The following is a 23,522-nucleotide window of genomic DNA, read 5'->3' on the forward strand; positions in this document are numbered from 1 at the left end:
CTGGGGCAGAGGCCAAGGAGCCATCCCCAGCGCCCGGGCCATCTTTGCTCCAATGGAGCCTTGGCTGCAGGAGGGGAAGAGAGAGACAGAGAGGAAGGAGGGGAGGGGGTGGCCAAGCAAATGGGCGCCTCTCCTATGTGCCCTGGCCGGAAATCGAACCCGGGTCCTCCGCACGCCAGGCTGACGCTCTACCGCTGAGCCAACCAGCCAGGGCCATGCAGAAGCTTTTTAGTTTGATATAGTCCCATTCATTTATTTTTGCCTTTACTTCTCTTGCCTTTGGGATCAAATTCATAAATTGTTCTCTATGGCCAAGGTCCATGAGTTTAGTGCCTGTGTTTTCTTCTGTGTAATTTATTGTTTCATATCTTATGTTTATATTATTGATCCATTTTGAATTGATTTTTGTGCAGGGGCACAAGAACTGTAGTCAAGTTTCATTCTTTTGCATGTGGCTTTCCAGTTTTCCCAGCACCATTTATTGAAGAGGCTTTCTTTTCTCCATTGTGTGTTTTTGGCTTCTTTGTTGAAGATGATTTGTCCATATACATGAGGTTATATTTCTGGGCTTTCTGTTCTGTTCCATTGGTCTGTGTGTCTTTTCTGCCAGTATCATGCTGTTTTGATTACCGGGGCTCTGTAGTATAATATGAAGTCAGTTATTGTAATACCTCCAGCTTTGTTCTTTTTTCTCAAGAGTACTTTGGCTATTCGAGATTTTTTTTTTTTTTTTAATATAGAATGCTTCACGAATTTGCGTGTCATCCTTGCGCAGGGACCATGCTAATCTTCTCTGTATCATTCCAATTTTAGTATATGTGCTGCCAAAGCGAGCACTATTTGAGGTTTTTTATGGTTCCATACAAACCTGGTGATTTTTTTGTTCCATTTCTTTAAAAAATGACATTTGAATTTTGATGAGAATTGCAATAAATTTGTATATTGCTTTGGGTAATATGACCCTTTTAACTATATTCTTCCTATCCAGGAACATGGGATATTTTTTCCATTTCATTGTGTCTTTTTCAATTTCTTTTAATAATGCTTTGTAGTTTTCAGTATACAGATCCTTTACATTCTTTGTTAAGTTTATCCCTAGGTATTTTTTGTTGTTGTTGCAACTATAAAAGGGATTTTTTTTTGAGTTCACTTTCCAAAGTTTCATTGTTGGCATGTGTGAAAGCAATAGACTTCTGTACAATGATTTTGTATCCTGTGACCTTACTGTATTGGTTTATTATTTCTATTAGTATTTCTGTGGAGTCTTTGGGGGTTTTTTATATACAGAATCAGGTCGTCTGGAAAAAGTGAAACCTTTACTTCTTTTCCAATCTGAATGCCTTTTATTTTTCTCTTTTCTGATCACTCTGGCTAAAACTTCCAGCACTATGTTGAATAAGAGTGGAGAGAGTGGGCAACCTTGTCTTGTTCCTGATTTTAGAGGAAAAGCTTTCAGTTTTTCACCATTTAGTGTGATATTCGCTGATGGTTTGTCATATATGGCCTTTATTATATTGAGGTACTTTCCTTCATATCTATTTTATTGAGTGTTTTAAACATGAAGAGATGTGGTATCTTATCAAATGCCTTCTCTACATCTGTTGATAGGGTCATATGATTTTTGTTCTTTATTTTGTTGATATGGTGTATAACGTTAATTGATTTATGTATGTTGAACCATCCTGTGCTTCTGGAATGAATCCCACTTGATCATGATGTATTATTTTTTAATGTGTTGTTTATTAAATTTGCTAGTATTTTGTTTAGGATTTTTGTATCTGCATTCATTAGAGATATTGATCTGTAGTTTTCTCTTTTTGAAATGTCCTTGCCAGGTTTGGGTATGAGTGTTATGTAGGCCTCATAGAATGTGTTAGGGAGTATTGCTTCTTCTGTTTTTTGGAAGACTTTGAGAAGGATAGGAACCAACTCTTCTATGAATGTTTGGTAGAATTCACTAGTGTAGCCGTCTGGCCCCGGACATTTATTTTTGGGGAGGTTTTGATAGTTGTTTCTATTTCCTCCCTGCTTATGGGTCTGTTTAGGCTTTCCACTTCTTCGTGATTCAGTCCAGGAAGATTGTGTAGTTCTAGAAATTTATCCATTTCTTCTAGATTGGTGAATTTGGTGCCATATAATTTTTCATAGTATTCTACAATGATCTGTTGTATATCTATGATATCTGTGGTAATTCCTCCTCTTTCATTTTGGGTTTTTTTATATGAGTCCTTTCTCTTTTTTTTTTTTTTCATCGATTTTATTGATCTTTTTGAAGAACCAGCTCTTTTTTGTATTAATTTTTTCTATAGTTTTTCTGTTCTGTATTTCATTTATTTCTCCTCTAATTTTTACTATTTTCTTTCTTCTGCTGATTTTGGGTTGCCTTGCCTTTGTTCTACTTTTTCTAGTTTCTTAAGATGTGATGTTAAGTATTTACTTGGGATCTCTTATTTCTTGATATAAGGCTATAATGATATAAACTTCCTGCTTATTACTGCTTTTGCTGCAGTCCAGAAATTTTGATATGTTGTATTGTCATTTTCGTTAGTCTGTGTATATCTTTTGATCTCTGCTTTTATTTATTCATTGACCCAGTCATTTTTTAGAAGTATGTTGTTTAATTTTTACATTTTTGATCATTACTTTTTTTGCAGTTGAATTCTAATTTTAAAGCCTTATGGTCAGAGAATATGCTTGGTATAATCTCAGTCTTCCTGAATTTGTTGATGTTAATTTTGTGACCCAACATATGGTCTGTTCTTGAGAATGTTCCATGTACACTGGAGAAAAATATGTATTCTGAAATCTTGGGATAAAATGCCATGTAAATGTCTATTATATCCATTTGTTCTAGTGTGTCATTTAAGGCTGATAATTCTTTATTGATTTTCTGTTTGGATGATTATCTAGAGCATCAGTGATGTATAGAGATCTCCAAGTATAAATGTATTTTCCTCTGTTTTTATTTTTAGATCAGTTAGTAGATGTCTTAAAATTTTTGTTGCTCCCTGATTTAGTGGGTATATATTAAGAAGTGTTATGTCTTCTTATACACTGTCCCTTTTATCATTATGAATTGACCATCTTTGTCTCTGATTACCTTTGCTGTCTTGTAGTCATATTGTCAGATATGAGTATGGCTGCACCTGTTTTTCTTTGAGTATTATTTGCTTGGAAAATCATTTTCCAACACTTCACTTTGAGTCTACTTTTGCCCTTGCAGCTTATATGTGTCTCTTGAAAGCAGCATATGGTTGAGTTTTGCTTTTTGGTACCTCTAATCTGATACTCTGTCTCCTTGTTGGTGAGTTCAGTTCATTTACATTTAGGATGATTGTTGACACTTGAGGATTTCCTATAGCTATTTTATGTATTGTTTTCTGATAGGTCTGTGTCTCGTTTGGTTCTTTTTTATTTTCTGTCAGTTGTTTTTGTTTGGTGGTATTCCATACTTTTTCTTTTTTTAAGCTACGTGTTTCAGTAGTGGCATTTTCATGGGTGGTTACCTTTAGATTATTAAAAGAAAACTTGCCATATTTACAAGAGTCCGTTATCATATGAGTGCTTCTTCACTCCGTCCTCCTTTGCTACTGCTGATCTTTATCCTCTCCCCCTTTATGTTATTGTTGTCACAGACTATCTTTGTTTTTATTGTGATCTTGCTGGAGCTTTTACTTGTAGTTTGATTTGTTTTGTTCCTTGTATCTGTTCAAATAACCCCCTTTAGTATTTCCTGTAGTGGGGATTTTCTGGTAATAAATTCCCTCAGCTTCTCTATGTCTGTAAAAGTTTTTATTTTTCCTTCATATTTGAAGGATAGCTTTGATGGATATAGTATTCTTGGCTGGTAATGCCTCTCTTTCAGTACTTTAAATGTTTGGGTCAACTCTCTCTGGCTTACAGGGTTTCTTCCGATAAATCTGACTATAACCTAATGGGCTTTCCCTGATATGTTATATTCTTCTTTTTCCCAGCTGCCTTGAGGATTCTTTCTTTGTTATTGATTTGTAACAATTTCATTACTATGTACCTTGGAGTATGTCTGTCTGGGTTGAGGTAACTTTGGTATTCTGTTTGCTTCTTGGATTTGAGGCTCTAACGCAGGGGTCCCCAAACTTTTTACACAGGGGGCCAGTTCACTGTCCCTCAGACCACTGGAGGGCCAGACTATAAAAAAACTATGAACAAATCCCTATGCACAGGGCACATATTTTATTTTAAAGTAAAAAACCAAAACGGGAACAAATACAATATTTAAAATAAAGAACAAGTAAATTTAAATCAACAAACTGACCAGTATTTCAGTGGGAACTATGTTTCTCTCACTGACCACCAATGAAAGAGGTGCCCCTTCCGGAAGTGTGGTGGGGCCAGATAAATAGCCTCAGGGGGCCGCATGCAGCCCGCGGGCTGGGCCGTAGTTTGGGGACCCCTGCTCTAACGCTTTCCACAGGCTTCGGAAGTTCTCATTGATTATTTGTTTAAATACATTTTCCATCCCCTTTTCCCTCGCTCTCTTCTTATTTACCCATTATTCTTATATTGCTCTTTCTGATGGAATCAGACAATTCTTGTAGGGCTTTCTCATTTTTTTAAATTCATGAGTCTCTCTTCTCTATAGTATCTCTAGTTGCCTGTCTTCAATGTCACTGATTCCTCTCTCTGGCCTGTTCTATTTGCTAAATTTGTTACCTCATTTCTCAGTTCATGTATTGAGTTCTTCATCTCTGTTTGGTCCTTTTATAAAGTTTCAATCTCCTTGGTGAAGTACTCTTTTTGTTCATTAATTTGTTTTTTGAGCTCATTAAATTGCCTGTCAGTGTTTTCTCTCAACTCATTGAATTTTTTTAGAACTTCAGTTTAGAATTCTTTGTCATTTAACTCCCAAGTTTCCATGTAATTGATTTTTTCTGGAGACTTTTCATTATGTATCTGAACTACTTCTCTGTCTTGTGTGTCTGTGATGTTTGATTTCTTCTTCCTTGATGGCATTTGAAAGTGGTATTAAGAGCCCTAACAAGAAACAGTTTTTTTCCAGTAGGTGTTGCAGTACTACAAGCTTCGGCTCTGTGAAATTCTTGGGCAGAATTCGCTGACATAGTGATTTAAGCAGGGCCGCAGTCACGTGGGTGGGCGGGGCGTGTTGTGGGGGCTTTACAGTTTCCGATTTAGGCTTTGCGGCCAGCTTTAAGGCATTGGCAGTGGCGGTTTCAGGTCTCTGGTAGTTCTTCCCCACATCTCAGCAGACCAGGGGATCAGACGTGGAGCAATTCTGCCTTTCAGGGGAGCACTTCTGACTCTCGGGAGAGAGTGGACCCAAAGAGTCAGCTGTGGTGGGCCTGCCACCACCTCTCTCTGTACTGCGTAGGGAGGGGCATGGAATTTGCAAGGCTGGGGGGCGCACTTTGTTTTCCCTCACACTGCACAGAGCGTGGACCACTGGTAGAGCATTGGCTGCAGTCATTGGGCTTGAATGCTATGGGTCTAGTGTGTGCACCACCCGTGGGCCAGTCTCCATGGGCTAAGCATCCACCAGGGGAGTGTGCGCCTTGCTGTGTAGCTGGGCATCGTGGGCTCAGCGCCCATCGATGGAGCCTGCGCCTCACCACGAGAGCCAGCACTTTGGGCCCGTAGTGCGCCAATCCAGTGAGCACTGCAGGCTGATTGTAGCCAAGGCATGTGGGCAGTCCTCAGTAAATCTGCATCTGGTTGTGCCTGCCTTAGTTCAGCTTCTTCCTCCCTGACCCTCAGTTTCTCCATCTTCCTGGCTCAGAATAAAACTCCCTCCCTGAGTGTCCAGCAAGGGGAGAGAAAAATTCAGTTCTCCACCTTCTCTCCTTTCCAGATTCTATGCTGTAAGTGTTTTATCTGCTGCGCCCCTTTACAACCCCTCCCACCTTCAGTCTGTTCATTGTGCAGATCTTTTAGGTGTGGCTATGAGCTCAGCTGGACTTCCTTTGCTGCATTATAGTTGTACAATTTATTGAAATTTTAAAGGAGAGATCAGAAATATTTCTCGTGCCGCCATTTCTCTGATGTCACTCCCAAATAAAATGTTAAAATGAAAGCCTCAGGTAGGTACATTGAATTTGATTAAATTTGATTGCAGTTCTAGGAGAAACACCTTTAAAGATAAATTTAAGCTACCCCCATTTATATGGTGGTTCTCTTGTACTGAGATGATGTGCAAGGCTTTCCCTCACTGCTTCCAGACACGGTCAATAAGTCTACAACATAGCTCTGAGAAAACAAACTTTCCCACTCCAAAGAATTTGTAGACAGAATTCTGGTGATTTTTGTGCAGGGCTTCTATATCTTTCTATAGTAACTGGTGTTTGCAGACATCATTAGATAGAAAATTGTTTAATTCATCAGACAGCATAATTTTTATTTTGGCCAGATTTAAATTTTTCCTGGTATGGAATTGAAATTTTTTATATGATTTTGATAGGTCTTAGAGATTCTACTTAATGTGCATTTTGAGGGGGATGGAAGATTTTATTAATCATGCTTATTTATTCAGATTTTAGGTTTATTGACTTCTGGTATAATTAATTTGGATATATTAAATTGTTTTTTTATTTTGTAATATTGAGAATACTTTGTTTTGTCAGTGAAATTCTTTGTTGCTTGTAGCCTTTTGGACATAATTAAGTTTTCACTTTTTTTAAAAGGCCACACATTTTAAAAAATGTTTTATTTATTAGAACTTATAAAATAGTCTGCTTTGCTCTTTCAAATTGTCTGCACTGAATAATAACACTAGGGAAAATTGGTTCCTTGAGGATAATTCCAGGAGACAGGACATCTTTTTACTATCTTGCCAGCTGGGATTCCTTGCTGAGATCCACCCAACTTGAGAATGTGTCAACCTCAGAAAACTAGGAGGCAGTTCCAAGTTCTAGACACAGCTCACCTACTCAGAGAACAGTACTTACTCTGCAGGGTAAGTCAGGTAGGTCAGAAAGCATTTAGACTCAGAGTATGAGTTTGGGAGATGTAAAAGAACTTGGTAATTTCAAGTTCTACTGGTCAGTTTCCATCACTTGAGATGTAATTTAGAGAAAAATCTTCATTTACTCATGGATTTATAGGGAAAAGGAACTTAGTCATCATTAGTTCAAAGTAATCTTAAAGATGAGGTCAAGCCACAAAGCATAAGTCTGCTGTGGAACACCTGAATTCTTCTCTGATGGATTACTAGCATTACCTTCCTTTCCTCTCATTTCTGTAGTATAGGAATTCTTCTGCCACCTAGGGTTTGAGTACCTCTTATAAGGCGGTAATATTTATGCTTTTAAAATGCTCACTTTTGGGTTTGTATTTCTCAGTGGACTCACTTTTCTGCAACACAGGGAATCTTAACAAGAAAGGAAAATTGTGATTTAACCAGTTATGTGCATTGTAATCATCTGAGAAGTTACAACAAAACAAAAAAGGAAGGCTGGTTCCTTTGTTAAAAGTTAGAATGAAATATATAGAATGTTAGAATCACCTGGAGAATCTAAAACCAAAACCAGGAAATTACACCTTCCCCTCAACAAAACAAAAACAAATCCGAAACCAGAAAAAAAGCAATATAGGAAACTCAGTCCAGATCAGTTAACTCTTTGAGTTTCAGAGGTTCTGTTCGGACATCAGTCATTTTTGTTTTGTTTTTAAGTACTGATGGCTCTAGTAGTATCCAGGGTCAGACCCTCTTCATTTATTTGAAAAGCAGCTCTCCAGGTCATTTTGGTAGCTTAGAATGAGTGCTGTTATAGAGCTCCTGAGTATGTGGGGTAATTTTTGACACTTCTAAATAAAATATAATATGTTCTTGTTTAGGAGAACTATTAAGCTTTCCATATATCTGTTTTTAAGTAAGAACTAGGAGCATGGCATCAATAAACAGGATTAATGAAAAGTACGTCAGCACGGCTTTAGGGACAGAGGCATGTGAGTGGTTGGTGGGAGAAAAAATGAAAGACCATGAGCAAGACAGAAATGAGACTGTTGGTGGAACATTCCCATCTTGTGGCTTGTGAGAATTGTGCTGGTGATGATTAAAAGCTGTATTGCATTCTTGCAGCTAATAGAGGTTTCCTGTTGATGCCACTTGACTTCTGGTGACCAGGGCCCGAAAAATTTGAGCTCCAGCACCATTCCCTATAGCCCTGTCTTGCTCCCTCACCCTGTAACTCGACACTGAACTACTCCATGCACCAAGGCCTGTTTCTGCACCCTAGTTATAAGGATCTCTTCCCCACCCTGCGTTCTGTCTGTTTCTCATTATTATAAACACATACAGGACACCTTAAGTTACTTGGTAATTAAAAGTACTTTGGAGTTAGAAGTGATAACTCACTTTTCTGATTTAATCTCCATTCAATTACTTTTGTTTCCTCGCCTGTCAAATAAATGGAGAAATAATATTACTTATACAGTGGTTATATGAATTGAGTCATTCCATATAAGACACTTAGTGGAGTGCTTGACATACCAGTAATTGATAAATGTTTGCTGTTTATTCCTTCAGTAAATACATTTCTAGTACCTTTTATGTGCCAGTATCTGTGGTAAATGTTGTAGATATGGCTACTAAAACATATCTTTGTTTGTTTGTTTTAGTATGTGTGTGTGTGTGTGTGTGTGTGTGTGTGAAAGAGAGAGGAGGAGAGAGGGAGGGGGGGAGAGGTAGACGGACAGGAAGGGAGAGAGATGAGAAGCATCAACTCGTAGTTGCGGCACCTTAGTTGTTCACTGATTGCTTCTCATACATGCCTTGACCAGGGGGCTCCAGCTGAGCCAGCCCTTGCTCAAGCCAGCGACCTTGAGCTCAAGTCAGCAACCCTGGGCTTTAAGCCAGCAATCTTGGTGTTATGTCTGTGATCCCACATTCAAGCTGGTCACCTTGGAGGTTTAAACCTGGGACCTCAGCGTCCTAAATTGATGCTCTGTTCACTGTACCATCACTGGTCTGGCAACTGTGAACTTTTAAATTAATTGCCCAGTTAGCCATACAGTGGTTACCTTTTTATCTTTATGGAAATATTTAAAGGAGAGAGTAATACAAGAGTTGGTTATTTCATTAGAGATTATCTGGTATATCCTGATCGAGGAAAATTGGATAGTGCTGGAGTCTTGTTTCTCTGTGTTGGCTGTTGCCAATCAGATTTGTCTTAGATGCAGGTTCCTGTTGCTGCTTCTGGTGACTAATGAGGTGTCCTGTTCAGGAACCATCTTAAGATGTTGAGAAGTTCTCAGGAGAACAGTTCTTGAGGCATTCAGATAATTGAAGTCTTTATTTCTGTCTTGTTCATAGTTCTGTCTTCTATGTCAGAAAATTATCTTCCTGTAAACAAAGGTTAACAGAATCACTTCCTGTATAATAACCTAAGGTTGAGGTAATATTGTTTGGTTTAACTCAAAGAACTCCTGGATGCCAGCCCTTTGGGGAACCTTGACCTGGAAGACGTGAGTGTTATATGTGATTGTTTTTGACATGTCTTCAGACTCGAGGAATTTTAAGTATTCAATTAGACCAGGGGTCCCCAAACTTTTTACACAGGGGGCCAGTTCACTGTCCCTCAGACTGTTGGAGGGCCAGACTATAAAAAAAACTATGAACAAATCCCTATGCACACTGCATATATCTTATTTTAAAGTAAAAAAAAACAAAACGGGAACAAATACAATATTTAAAATAAAGAACAAGTACATTTAAATCAACAAACTGACCAGTATTTCAATGGGAACGATGGGCCTACTTTTGGCTAATGAGATGGTCAATGTCCGGTTCCATATTTGTCACTGCTAGCCATAACAAGTGATATGACGCGCTTCTGGAGCCGTGATGTGTGCGTCCTGTGTCACTGGAAGTAGTACAGTACGTGAGCGGCGCCGATGCACCCTGTGCTCTCTCACTGACCACCAGTGAGAGAGGTGCCCCTTCCGGAAGTGTGGCGGGGTCTGGATAAATGGCCTCAGGGGACTCCTGAATTAGACCATATGTACTTTATTTATTGTGTAAGGGTAAAGGAAATGATTTGTAAGAAATTTGGTTAGTCCGATTATGTAATTTTGTGGTTTTTGAAGCCTACTAGTATGGTTTATTTATTTTTCTTTGAAATAAAGGAAGTGTAAACTATAAGAATGGCATTTAAGCTTCCTTCTCTCTTTCTTAGGTGGTATTAAAGATAATCAAGCATTATCAAGAAGAAGGACAAGGGACTGAGGTGGTTCAGGGGGTCCTTCTGGGCCTGGTTGTAGAAGATCGGCTTGAAATCACCAACTGCTTTCCTTTCCCCCAGCACACAGAAGATGATGCTGACTTTGACGAGGGTAAGGCTGCTTATCCCAAATGTGTCTTTGCTGTGCACACAAGTGGCTGTGAATACAATTCACACTGTAGTAGTTGATAATCTGTTATTGGGTGTCTTACCAGGCTAATCTAGAACATTCGATTTCTGAGTTTCTTGAAAAAAATTACACAAATTCTCTGAAATGACAAAGTATATAGAAAACTTCATTAGTTTGACCTTCTGTTATTTGAAATTTGTGATTCTTATTTTAGTAATTTGGATAGGAGCTGGACTGATGTTAAACTTTCCATTATGAAATTAGCTTGCCAAGTAACTTACATTGTGCAGGAAAGGGATCATCATCATGTGTCCAGCATCCATTTCCTTCTGTGGCAGCGGTTTTCAATGCTGTTCTATGGAATTTTGACTTAATATTTACAAAGAAATAAGTTGAGCTATCTACTTCAGAAAGAAGACTTTTTCAAGCATTTAATTTTTGTGCTATAGGTGTAATCGCTTTGTTAGCAAAGGTCTATAATTAAAAGCTCACCAAAGGCTTAGGTCAGTAATCTAAAAGGTTTTTAAAAAAAAATATCTAACTGGCCCTGGCCGGTTGGCTAAGTAAGTGGTAGAGCATTGGCCCAGCATGTGGAAGTCCCGGGTTTGATTCCAGATCAGGACACACAGGAGAAGCGCCCATCTGCTTCTCCACCCTTCCCTCCTCCTTTCTATCTCTTCTTCCCCTTCCGCAGCCAAGGCTCCATTGGAGCGAGTTGGCCCAGGCTCTGAGGATGGCTCCATAGCCTCTGCCTCAGGCACTAGAATGGCTCTGGTTGCAACACAGCAACACCCCAGATGGCAGAGCATCGCCCCCTGGTGGGCATGCCGGGTGAATCTCGGTCAGTTGCATGCGGGAGTCTGTCTCTCTGCCTACCTGCTTCTCACTTCAGAAAAATACAAAAAAATATATAGCTGGAAATAATTTCTCACTTGTTAGAACTCTCAGGGCTTATTTTCTATATAAATTTTATTTTATTTTCTAGGTTTTTTTTTTTTTAGAGAGGGGCAGGGAGAGAGAGAGGAACCTTGACCTGCGCCTGTATGTGCCCTGACCGGGGAATCGAACTGGCAGCCTCTGCACTTTGGAATGACACTCTAGAGCCGTTGGGCTAGGGCTTAACTTTCATTGATTTTTAGAGAGCCAGCGAAAAGACGAGGGTGAGAGGGGAAGGAGAGAGAGGGGAAGAAGAAGGGAAGCATTTGCTGGTTTCTTTCCCTGTGTGCCCTGACCGGGGATTAAACATGCAACCTTGTTTTGGGACAGCGCTCCTAACCGACTGAGCCAACCAGCCAGGGCCAAATTTCATTTATTTTTATAGGGGTAAAAACACGACATGAGATTTACTATCATAACCATTTTTAGCTGTGCTGTATAAGTAATATTAAGTATATGCAGGTTGTTGTGCAAGAGGAATTTTTCATCTTGCAAAAACTGAGCCTCTACATCCTTTGCCAAGTTCTTCTTCCCCAGCCTCGCAACCCCCGCTCTGCTTTGTTTCTAAGAGTGTGACTGCTGTAGTTACCTCATATATGTGGAAGCATGCAGTATTTATTTTTTTGAGCCTGGCTGATATCTCTTAATGTTCTTAAGGTTCATCCATGTTGCAGTACATGACAGGATATCCCTCTTTTTTAAGGCTGGGTAATAATTCCATTGTATCTATATGCCACATTTTCTTTATTTATGTGTTGATTATTTTCACCTCTTGGCTATTGTGAATAATGATATAAATATCTCTTCAAGATCCTATTTTCAGTTCTTGGGTATATACCCAGAAAGGGTTTTTTTGGTTTACATGGCAGGTCTATATTTAATATTTTGAAGAACTACGGCACTGTATTCAGTAGTGGCCTCACCAGTTTACATTTCCCATCAACAGTGCTCAAGGATTCCAATTTCTCCACATCCTCACCCCTCACCAACACTTACTGTTTGCTGTTTTTTTGTTTTGTTTTATAGTGGCCCTTCTAAGGTTTTGATTTTCATTTCTCTGATAGACAGTGCTGTTGAACGTCTGTGTGTGTGTGTATGTGTGTGTGTGTGTGTGTGTGTGTCAGAGAGAAAGAGACAGAGACAGGGACAGACAGGAAGGGAGAGAGATGAGAAGCATCAGTTTTTCGTTGCAACTCCTTAGTTGTTCATTGATTGCTTTTCCATGTGTGCCTTGACCGGGTGGCTATAGCAGAGTAAGTGACCCCTTGTTTAAGCCAGCAACCTTGGACTCAAGCTCGCGACGATGAGGTCATGTCTATGATCCTATGCTCAGGCCAGTGGCCCTGCGCTCAAGCTGCTGAGCCCGTGCTCAAGTTGATGACCTCGGAGTTTCGAACCTGGGTCCTCTACTTCCCAGTCCGAAGCTCTATCCACTGCGCCACTGCCTGGTCAGGCTGAACATCTTTTCATAATGTTTCTTGGCTCTTTAACTTTGGAGAAATGGCTATTCAAGTTCTTTGCTCATTTTTTAGGAATTTTTTTTTGTTGAGTTGTTCTTTAGATAGTGTGAAAATTAATCCCTTATACGTATGGTTTGCAAATATTTTCTCATTTCATAGATTACTTTTTCATTCTGTTGATTGCTTCCTTTGCTGCATAGAAACGTCTTAGTTTGATGTAATACATCTTGTCTAGTTTTGCTTTTGGTGTAATGTCTAAGAAATCATTGGCAAGACCAATGTTACGATGCTTCTTTCCTATATTTTCTTCTAGGACTTTTAAGCTAATACCATACTGTTTTGGTTATTGTTGCTTTGTAATATGTTTTGAAATCAAGAAGTATGAGACTGCCATCTTTGTTTTCCTTTCTCAAGATTATTTTGGCTATGTAGGGTCATTTGAGATTCCATAAGAATTTTAGGATTTTTTTTCTATTTCCACAAAAAAAACCTTTTTTGGGATTTTGATAGGGATTGTATTCACTTTGGATGGTATGGACATTTTAACAATATTAAATCTCCCAATTAATGAACATAAGATGTATTTCCATTTTTGTCATTTTTTTCTTTCTTTGAGCAGTGTTTTGTGGTTTTCATTGTACAGGTGTTTTTGCATCTGTGGTTAAATTTACCTTTAAATATATATATTTTGTTTGTTTTGATACTATTGTAAATGAGAGTTTTAAAAGTTTTTCTTTTAGTCATTCATTTTCATTTCTGTTTTTTTTTGTTTTTGTTTTTTTTGTTTGTTTTTTGTTTTTTTTTAAGTGAGGACAGGAGGTAGTGAGACCCACTCCCACATGTACCCTGACCGGGATCCACCTAGCAACCCCCATCTGGGGCTGATGCTTGAATCAGCCGAGCTGGCCTCAGTATCTGAGGCTAATGCCTGCACCAGCTGAGCTGTCCTCAGCACCCAGGGCTGACTGACGCTCAAACCTGTCCAGCCACTGGCTGCAGGAGGCAAAGAAGGGTGAGGGGAAGGGGTAGAGAAGCAGATGGTCTACATTTCTTCTATGTGCCCTGACTGGGAATCGAACCCGGAACATCTGCATATCAGGCTAACGCTTTAGCCACTGAGCACGCTGGCCAGGGTCCATTTATTTTCTATATAACTTATAACTCATTATTTTTAACTTGGATAAAATGTTTATCTCATCCTTTTAGTAACTTGAACGTATAATAGCTACAGCATGTATTCTTGCTAGGGTTAGTACCTTGATAATGAAATTTGATCTACAAAAATAATTTTTTTCATTAAAGTTATACCTTTAGCAACCAACCAGGGTTATTTTATTCTAGGCATTTGAGTGTTTTGTGCGGTATGTGTCTTTTTTTATTTTTTACTGGCTAGTCTCCCTATTTCATCTGAACTACTATAATCTGTGATTACGGTTGAGATTTCTGTGCAGTTCACTTTGGCAGTGTTAGGATCTGTTTCTCTGTTCTCAGCATAGCTGGAGATGTTTAATTATATTTCAGTAATACCTATTTTAGAGCTGCAATGCAAGAGAAGACAAGGATTGTTTGTTAGCAGTTTTATTTGTTTTCAAGTGAGGAACCTGAGAGGACTTTTGCTTGAAGTAACTCACTCAGTCACCGGATTAGTGGCACAGTTGGGAGTAGAATCCATTCATGAGCAGAGTATATTGTTACAGGTTTTCTCAGGTAATTAATTTTGTTTTATGAAATTCTCAATTTAGAATATAAGCAAGAAACACCGTTCAGTGCAGTTATGGTAGATGAACAAAGCAAAATACTACAAATTTTAGATCTTGATCATTGGAAGCTGCTTCTCTTATGGACTTCAGGTAATGGGCCAATATGCTATTTCATTAACATGTACTTTAAGAAGCTCATTAAAAATGTTTTAACACCCCAGAGATAAGGAAAAACTTCAATTTAGCATTAAATAATAAAAGAATAGCTGGACATTTTGTGCTGTGTCCTACATGTGTATTGCCTTAATTAGTTGTTACTCTGCACAGTTGAAGGTTTTATCAGTCTCATTTTCCAGATCAGGAAACTGATGCTCGTTAAGACAAATAACTTGTCCAAAATCACTTAAGTAGGAATTTGGAGACTAGGGATTGAAATCTCTGGCTGCCTCATCTGTATCTCATGGTTTTCTCTCTCTATGGTATTGCTTTTAGACCCTTAGTCCAGTGGAGGCCAGCGGTTAAAGGGTATTGAGAGCATCATTTTTCTGTATCTGAAATCTGCATTTTGGGTTAAATAACTAAATTTGTTTTTCTTGGTTTATCTTCAGAGTTAGTAGGATTTGTCATTTTTATTATACATGTGAAAAATCAAAGAATATGCTATTTCTTCATTGCCTTATGTAATAGTCTTGAATTTTAGGTCTTCTCACTTAATCTACTAATTTGTCTAAATGGGCATTTGTATGGAGTCACCATTAGTTTTATATCAAACCCAGATAAAAGGTAAATTTTCCTATTATATGGGTAGATCCTAGAATAGAATATTGGGCATGTTAGGCTAAAGGCCCATTGTTTTGCTTCTTTTCTGTTATTTTACACCTCAAACTGAAGGGATGGATTTGTTGTTGTTGAGCACGCACCAGGCTAGCACTTGATTTTGATTTTCACCTCCCTGTGGAGGAAGCACATGCATTGGCTCTATATTAGAGATGGGGAAACGGAGGCCCAGAAAGGGGACAGCTTTCTCAAGCGTTTGCAAGCACCAGCTGGCCCAGTAGGTCTCTCTGACTTCAGGAAAGGCTTTTTCTTCTTCCTTCTCTCTTATGGAAGTAAAATACTCACCAAATAATTTAATTTTTAGTGATTGCATTATTTTGAGTTGCTTAGGTGTTTTTTTTTTTTTTACTTAAAATTTTTTTGGTTTTTTGTGCCTCATGTAAAGTGAAAATTTTTAATCTGTGGTCCAAAAGTGAGTTGTTTCAAATTAGGGGTTGGCAGATTACAATCTGTGGACCTGCTTTTGCATGTAGAATTTTATTGTAACACTGTCATGCCCATTCATTTCTGTGCCTGTGTTCCTGCTACAGTGACATAGTTGAGTACTTGTGTCAAAGACCATGTGAGCACCAAGTCCAAATTTTTTAATGTCTGGCCCTTTAAGAAAGTTTGACGAGCTCTTTTTTTATATATTATGTAATTTTTTCTTCTTATTTTTCCTCTCTCATAAGATAGAAGAATAAGACAGTAATAGCTCTCTCTATTGATCATAAATCGGTGGCTTTTTTTGTCATTGTTTCTTCTACATGTTTCCCTTGACATTGACTTCGAGTCCAGAATGTGTTGTGGGCACTGGAATGAAAATGCTCAGCCTACTGGGCGTTTGTTTCACGGGAGCATCTGGAAAGTATAAGGATAGGCAGTGTTTGCTTTAACTTAAATGCCTGTTTCCTGGAAGAAAACCCCATACACTGGATTGTTGCTGTTTAGGGGAACTGTCCTTAAGTAGGGAAGAAAGACAGTTAATTCGTGGTTGCAGACTCGTGATCAGATATTGTGGAAAGGTAATGATCTGAGGCCAGTGAACTTGGGTGGGAACCCCAGCTTTCTGCCTACAAGGATCTATGTGGCACTGAATAATTGCTCTTCTGAACCAGCTTTTTTCTGACTTTGTAATGTCTAACTTATTTAGCACATATTAATTGCTCACTTACTGAGTACTGGAAACATAGCTGAAGGATAATTTCCTTATAAGATTAACATTTTGGATTGTGCTACCTTGGATTATGTTAAATAGGGTGATCAAAACTAAGAAAAAATGGAGCCTGAAGTTTTCCTTGTTTGTTTCTGTCCATGAATTCACATTGTGTTGTTGAACATGTGGTAACTTTCCTTAAGTGGTAAATCTGGACTCACTTTTATATTACAGAATTCACTTTCTGGTTTAAAGTGAGATAGCTTGCTCATATTAGAAAATACAGACTTAAAAAAATGTGTAGAAAAGCTCATATTAAAATTCCCATTAGGGGGCACTATTATCAAGCTTAGGAGAAGTGGAAACTAATTTGTTTTCTCAGACACGCAACCAGAGGCTTGCTAAAAGGGGAAAATATTTTCATCTGATAAGATTCAGATACTGTTTTATACAACTGAATTCTTTAAATATGTTATAAAGTACACTGAATTAAACACAGATCCAATAACTCACTGTCTTGTTTTTAAGCAGACTAAATCAGTTTAATATTGCAGGTGATATAAGAAGCCCACTTTTCTCTGTATCAGAGCCAAATACATAATTTTCATATTTGAAGTGGACAAATTTTTTATTCTCTTTAAGTCAGTCCAAAGGATGATCCTTGGCTTACAACTAAGTTTCTTTCCAAACGAGGCATGAAGACCGTATTCCACTGCTGAAATGCAGTTAAAGGAATGAGTTACGCCTTAGTCAGATAGTATTAATGTGTGCAGTGTCTGTAATCACTGAAATAATTCCATACACTGAAGTGACACACATATCCAGCTTTTAGCTTTTTTGTTCATTTTCAGATACTTAAAACTTATTTTCTTTATTATTCAAGTTTGGTGTTAGAGCAAGCTTACTGTAGACTGTTATATACAATTATTTTGTTATTAAGCTTCCAAAAGAAAAGCAGTGGTATAATCTTAAAACAGACTTTTCAAAGGCAAAACTATGAATTGGTAAAAATGTAATTAAAATAAAATGTATTCAGCATAATTTATTGATTTCAGAGAGAGAGAAGAGAGACAGACAGATACCAGTTTATTGTTCCACTTATTTTTGCACTCATTGGCTGATTTTTGAACCCTTAACCTTGGTGTATTGGGGCAGTGTTCTAACCGACTACCTGGCCAAGACCTATTCAGTGTAATTTTTCACAGCATAGGTGTTCTTCTCATTTGCTTTTCTTTCTAAACCTATTTTTAGAAGACTTTATTGATTTTAGAGAGAGAGAGAGAAAGAGAGAGAAAGGTGCGGGGTGGAGAGGGAAGCATCAACTCATTGTTGTGTCTTGTACATGCTTTGTGCAGGCCCAGGGTTTCAAACTGGCCTTCCTGGTATGTGCTTTATCCACTGCGCCACCACAGGTCAGGCTGGTTTTTTCCCTCCCTCGCTCTTTCCCTCCCTCCCTTACTGGGTTCAGAGAGAGTAGGTTTGAGTAGTTGTATTATTTGCAATACTTTCTACAGAAGTAAGCTATTTTTTAAGTTGGAAAAGAAAGTCTGTTTACTTCCTCCTGAGAGCTCACCTTCCTCTTACTTCTTAGTTTGCCTGCAGCTCACACCCAGGGCAAAACTGCTCGAGCCCAGCAGATGCTTACTGTTTTGGCTTTGCATTGCTTTTGAGTCCAGAGAAGTGCTGAGTCAGGATAGAGAAAGCTTTTCATACTTTTTTAGACAGATGGGGACATTTTGTGAAAAGACATGATGTTTACTTATTATTTTGTATTATCTTCTATCTGTATGAATTAGTCAGGGAGCATTGTGATCTGTTTGACTGATTTTTTAAAAATCCTGTTTATTGCATTTTTAAAAAAGCTTTTATTAGTAGAAATATTGGATAAGTTAGACAGCTTTGGGAGTGAGTTTAGAAATTTATTGGAGAGGTAGGAGCATGTTTACTTTGTGACCTGAAATCATGAAGTAGAGGTATAATTTCAAAATCTCAGAAAAAATTATTCTCAGCAATTCATTTCAGCTTTTATCCAGCAAATTAACATTGAGTGAGTGGTGGAAAAGATAGAGAGATAGGAAATCCTGGTTACTGCTTTGAAAGATTTTAAGTGGGAGAGACAATTGTGAAACAGAATTGATGTAAGTCTAGATAGAGTGAGGAAGGAAAAAAAATGATGGGAACACCCAGCTAGCTATGAGCTACTAATTAATTAGTCTTGGGGGATGCCTTCACAAGGTGTGTGTGTGGGGGGGTGAGGTTTGATTTTGTAGGTGGATGTCAGTTGCATTTTTAAGTAATTTTTAAGGAAGTTATGTCTTGTGAATTATGTCTAATTATTCACATTTCTTGGCCCTCATAAATAACACAGCCATCTCTAGAAATAAAGAACAAACTCCGTCAACTTGTCATTCTTATTGTTCAGAGATAATTATGTTTCCTGACAATAGTTTTCAAATTTTGTTGCCGATTTTGTATCCAGTAGAGAAGTTGCTCTTTTGATATATGAAAGGACTCCCAACAATAATTTAGTGTCATGTTTGTACAAATTTAGGACTCTGCTGCCCTTAGTTCTATTTAAAATATTTGGTAAATACTCAGAAAATGTATTTAATGTTTTAAATATTTAATAAAATATTTTATATGTATTGCATTTTAAATGAAACATTGTGTAGGCAGGTAACTAGAGAGACTTTGTACAGTGAATTAGGATATAATTCTCCTGGGAACTGATCTTTTTCTTGTTCATGGTAGTATTTTGAAAATGTTAAAACCATTCACATTTAATGATTTATCATTGACTATTCAGGGCAGTGAACTTTAGATTATTTCTTACTTAAATTATTTTGATTGCTTAGAAAGCCTATGGTTTGTGATTTGAAACTAATTTAAAACTTTAAACTTTCTATGTTCAGTTTTTGGTTTACTAAGGTGATTGGTATATGAGAAATAAAATTCAAATATGAACCCCCATATTTTTAAAGCTTTTTTGTTTTTTCAGTTTGAGTATCTCAAGATTTTATAAGAGTAGGAGCAAAGTGTAGCTTTATTTTCAAAACTTGGAAAATATTTTTGCATCTATTTTATGTTTTAAAACTTAAGAGTTTTTTTTTTTACCCCCCCCTTTTAAATGAGTTGAGAAACTTGTGCATGGGAGGATATACTACTGAAAAAATGTGGTCAAGGTAAAAGATTTTTCTGCTTAAAGAAATTAAAGCGCTTTATACTGTACCCTCCCTGGGTCCCTAAAGTGGAAGTGCTATGGTTTGGAAAGAAGCCAAGTAAAACCTGTTCAAATTTTGTGCAGACTTAAAGTAATACTTTAAGATTTGAAAATTACAGGTGGATTCAGTACTTAAATAGTATTTAAAATTCCTAAGTTTCCCAGGTCTAAAAATGTAATCCTGAAATTACTATTCCCAGTGGTTTAAATTTTAATTTAGTAAAAATTGTCTTATTTTTGAATAACGTTAGGTACAGATATTAGAATTTACTTCCAAACTTTGAAGTAATAACCATTAAAACTGAACTGTTTGGCACTAATTAAAATGTCAAAAAGCCACAGTTACAGTCTGTGACTAAAGATTCCTGTTTGTTTTTTAAGCATTGTCCTAAACAACATAATTTAAACTTGCTTCTTATCTTACCCAGAAGTGCTACTCAGCTTCATGCCCCGATGAAATATACCACATGAATGCAAGTTTTGTAGATTGATTGATTATAATTAGATGTGATGTTTTTGTGCCAGTACTGAGTTTTCCGAACTGCCCTTGATATGAAGAGTGGGGCCCTGGCCAGTGAGTCATCCAGAAACGACAAGGTTGCAGGTTTGATCCTGGTTAGTAGGGGAAGCAACCAGTGAGTGCACAGCTAGGTGGGAATGCTTCTCTCTGTCCCTCTCTCTCCCCCTCTCTCAAATCAATCAAATAAATAAATAAAGTGGTGCCTTAGTCATGCCAATAAACATGTTCTCGTTATGTTCAGTCTCACTTGGTAAAATCCTCATATCTCTTGCAACTTATCTGTTTGAGATTACTCTTCATGGTTTACCTGTTGTTATTTTCAGTATGGTGTTATCATACCTTCATCTCCTTTTCACCATGAAGATTTTTTGCTGCTTTATCAATTTTTCTGAGTACATTTTAGATGCTTTCTGATAATTTGAAAAGAAAGGCAATAATTTATTTTGACTTAAGTAACAATATGTATAATGGTGCTGGTTTATGGTGCAAGCCTGCGTCTCCCCCAACTGTGACCCTCAGCCCCGTTCACATTCACCCTTTGTTTTCTGTAACATTTAACCTTTGGGCACTTGAATATACAGAAACCCTTTCTTCCCTGCTTGATTGGTGAGAGGGTCACAAGGTTATTCTAGCTGTTTTTGCAGAAATGGATCCGTCCTGTTTCTGTTTTGTCAAATTGGCTAGGTGATGCATCATAGAGACGTCTTTTGGTGGCAGGTTTCTAGCCCATAGTGAGTAACAGTAGCCGTCAGAGCCTGGCAGCAGGGTCCTGGCGGGGCTTTCTGCGGCAGTGGCTGCAGCAGCCCCCTCGCTCCACAAATACGGTTGTCCTTAAGCCACTGGAGCTTCCAGTTCATCTGCTCGCTCTTTTCTCCTTTTCTTTTCTTTCTTTGCTTTGTTATTCATTCCGCAAATCAGTATTTCTGTGGAAACTATGTGCCAGACATTTTCACTGGCCATTGCATACCTGTCTCTGCTACGGCTCTTTTCTGAAATGCCCGTTAAAGAGCTCAGCTGTTGTAAGCGGTGTATTTGACTAGATGCATAGGAGGGTCTGTTAGCACATATGTTAGTGAAGTCAGACTATTAGTATAAAGTGAGGACTGCACTGCTATCCGGTGAAAGCGTCTAGGACATTTTTGTGTGGTTGGTGAATGACTTGGGTCACAAATGGATATCTGTACATCTTTAAGTTTGCAATTTAAAGTGAGTCCGTTGTTTTGTAAAATAATTTTGTTTCTGACAAATTATAAATTCATCTTGTTTTCATTTTCATATTAGAAGTATTTTTATTTTTTAGTTCACTTGGCAGTGGCTTCTAAAAGTAAAGTTTCCCTGTCAGTAATTGCATTTGTAAGTAAATGTACTTGGGTTCAAAAGTGTGTTACCAACATTTTTGGTAATGTGAATTATTTCTGCTTAGTTTTTAAATTTCTTCTTTCCCTCCTCCTCCTACCACTGCCACCACCACTTACCCTGAAAACACAGAAGAAAGCATTGGAAAGATTCAGCACTGGAAGAGAGTGAAAGGTGTGAGGCATGGTGATGTGGTACCTTGATGGGCATAGCCCTTCTCGCTGGTGATGAAACGAGGACTGGGAAGGTGCAGACATAACCTGAGCTGGAACCCCCTGTAAGCGTATCGGCGCTTCTTCCCTGCTCTTCAGGAGACACTTGATCTGACAGTGTGACGCTGATTTATGCCACAATCCAGATTTATATTCTTTCCAAATTGTCTCTTCAAATATGGGCAATCTGATAAAAACTTATAGTAGCCATTTCTACATATATGGAAATGATGTGTGTACACATATACCATTATAGCTCTCTGTTGAGAAGATTCCCAAAATCATTTTTACACACACACACACACACACACACACACACAGAGTTCTTGCACACTTTCTGAAAGGCATAAAAGGAAGGAAATTTAGATGAGTTCAGGCTAAGGTTCTGGTAAAGTTTTAGTTTATCGCTGATTATAACAGTGGATCTCTAGCCTCAGTTTTCATTTTTGTGGAGTAAACCACAATGGGAACTCCTGTAGTGTTTTCAGTGGGTGGGAAACTGAGGCCCATGTCTGCGATTTGTGGCAAACCCTAAACTAGATATCCTTCCATCGCATCTGATACGTATTTTGCCAGCTTCGAAGGGTTGTCAGTAATCTGTCCAGGTCACTGAGTGATTGATACGGATGACTGCAGTTGTGACTTACAGGTATGATGTATTCAATGCAAAAGCTATTTTTTAGTGTTAAAATTTATTATCAGCTCAGCTGGAATTAAATGATTGTTGAATATAACACTGGATTTCAGAAACTTTCCTAAGTTTGTGTGTATATATACCAGGTGGTAATTAAAAATAAAGGGCTGTTCTAGTCTTCAGGTGAACAGAAAATTTGGGGTGGCTGAGTATATACAGTCAGCTCAGATACTCTAAACCAGGGGTCTCAAACTCATTTATTTAAACATTGCAAGTTATTACAGCTTCTAGTATTTTGTTACATGGAATAAAGAAACTAATTAAAATATAGATTGATCAAGGTAGGTTCAGGGAGGAAAAATATATATTAAATGCTACTGAATACGAACAGTTTGACTAGATGGTTTAATTTGACTTAAGAAATCAGTGTCTGATTGATGACACAGGAAGACTTGTAGAATCCATTGCTGTGCAGATGACTTAAACAGACAGTGCTGATAAAGCCTGTCACGCGAATTTCCTTCTTTACACGGTATGGTTATGTGGTATGTTGTGCCATGCTTCCAATCTGCTGCGGCTGCCATCTGCACAAGCAGCGTGAACAGAGAGCATGGAAGGGGAATGGATCAGTGAGTTATAAGGAATCTGTGAACACTGGGTGCCACTTACGAAACACTGAGCAGTTAGAGATTTTCCTTCAAAACCAGTAACCAGTGCAGCTAGCTGTCTGTAACCTGGAGGTACATCTGTCACATTTCGCCTTGTTGGACCATGATCTTACTTCCTTTACCTGATTTTTCTCTGTTTTCATAGACTCTTTTTGCTGTATCAGTATTTGTTACCATTGTTGAGGTAGATTTAATAATCCTGGTATTTTTCCTTTGCCTAAATCAAATCTTATTGGAAACAAACTATGACATATTGATAAAACAAGTTTCCTGAGAAACATTTAAGTGCTTTTTAATAAGTCAGTAAGACCTGCAGGTGGGAAAATTGCTTTGAAATCTTACAAGTTGCAACTAACAGGAAACCATATGAAGGAGAAGCTGTGTATGAGGGAGGGATTGATCGGCAGAATCTAACCTGTATACCTTTGTCACAGATAAACCGCATTTGAATCTAAGGTTTATAACTTGTAAAATAGTTCTTTGGTGTGCACATTGTTACCCTT

At 38.0% G+C, this 23,522-nt stretch overlaps 1 protein-coding gene and 1 non-coding gene across 3 annotated transcripts in view; one reads left to right on the plus strand and one right to left on the minus strand.

The window, feature by feature from the left end:
- The window catches only part of EIF3H (eukaryotic translation initiation factor 3 subunit H), a 102,050-nt gene that overhangs the window by 19,383 nt on the left and 59,145 nt on the right, over positions 1 to 23,522 (plus strand). For both annotated transcript variants that reach the window (XM_066265782.1, XM_066265783.1), the window contains exon 2: positions 10,167 to 10,323. In XM_066265782.1, the coding sequence (XP_066121879.1) occupies positions 10,167 to 10,323 (157 nt within the window). The remainder of the gene's footprint in view (positions 1 to 10,166; positions 10,324 to 23,522) is intronic.
- On the minus strand, positions 731 to 837 carry LOC136332661 (U6 spliceosomal RNA). The gene has a single exon (XR_010730827.1). It is a non-coding gene; the product is annotated as a U6 spliceosomal RNA (small nuclear RNA).

Source organism: Saccopteryx bilineata, chromosome 3, assembly GCF_036850765.1.
Source record: "Saccopteryx bilineata isolate mSacBil1 chromosome 3, mSacBil1_pri_phased_curated, whole genome shotgun sequence".
NCBI lineage: Eukaryota > Metazoa > Chordata > Mammalia > Chiroptera > Emballonuridae > Saccopteryx > Saccopteryx bilineata.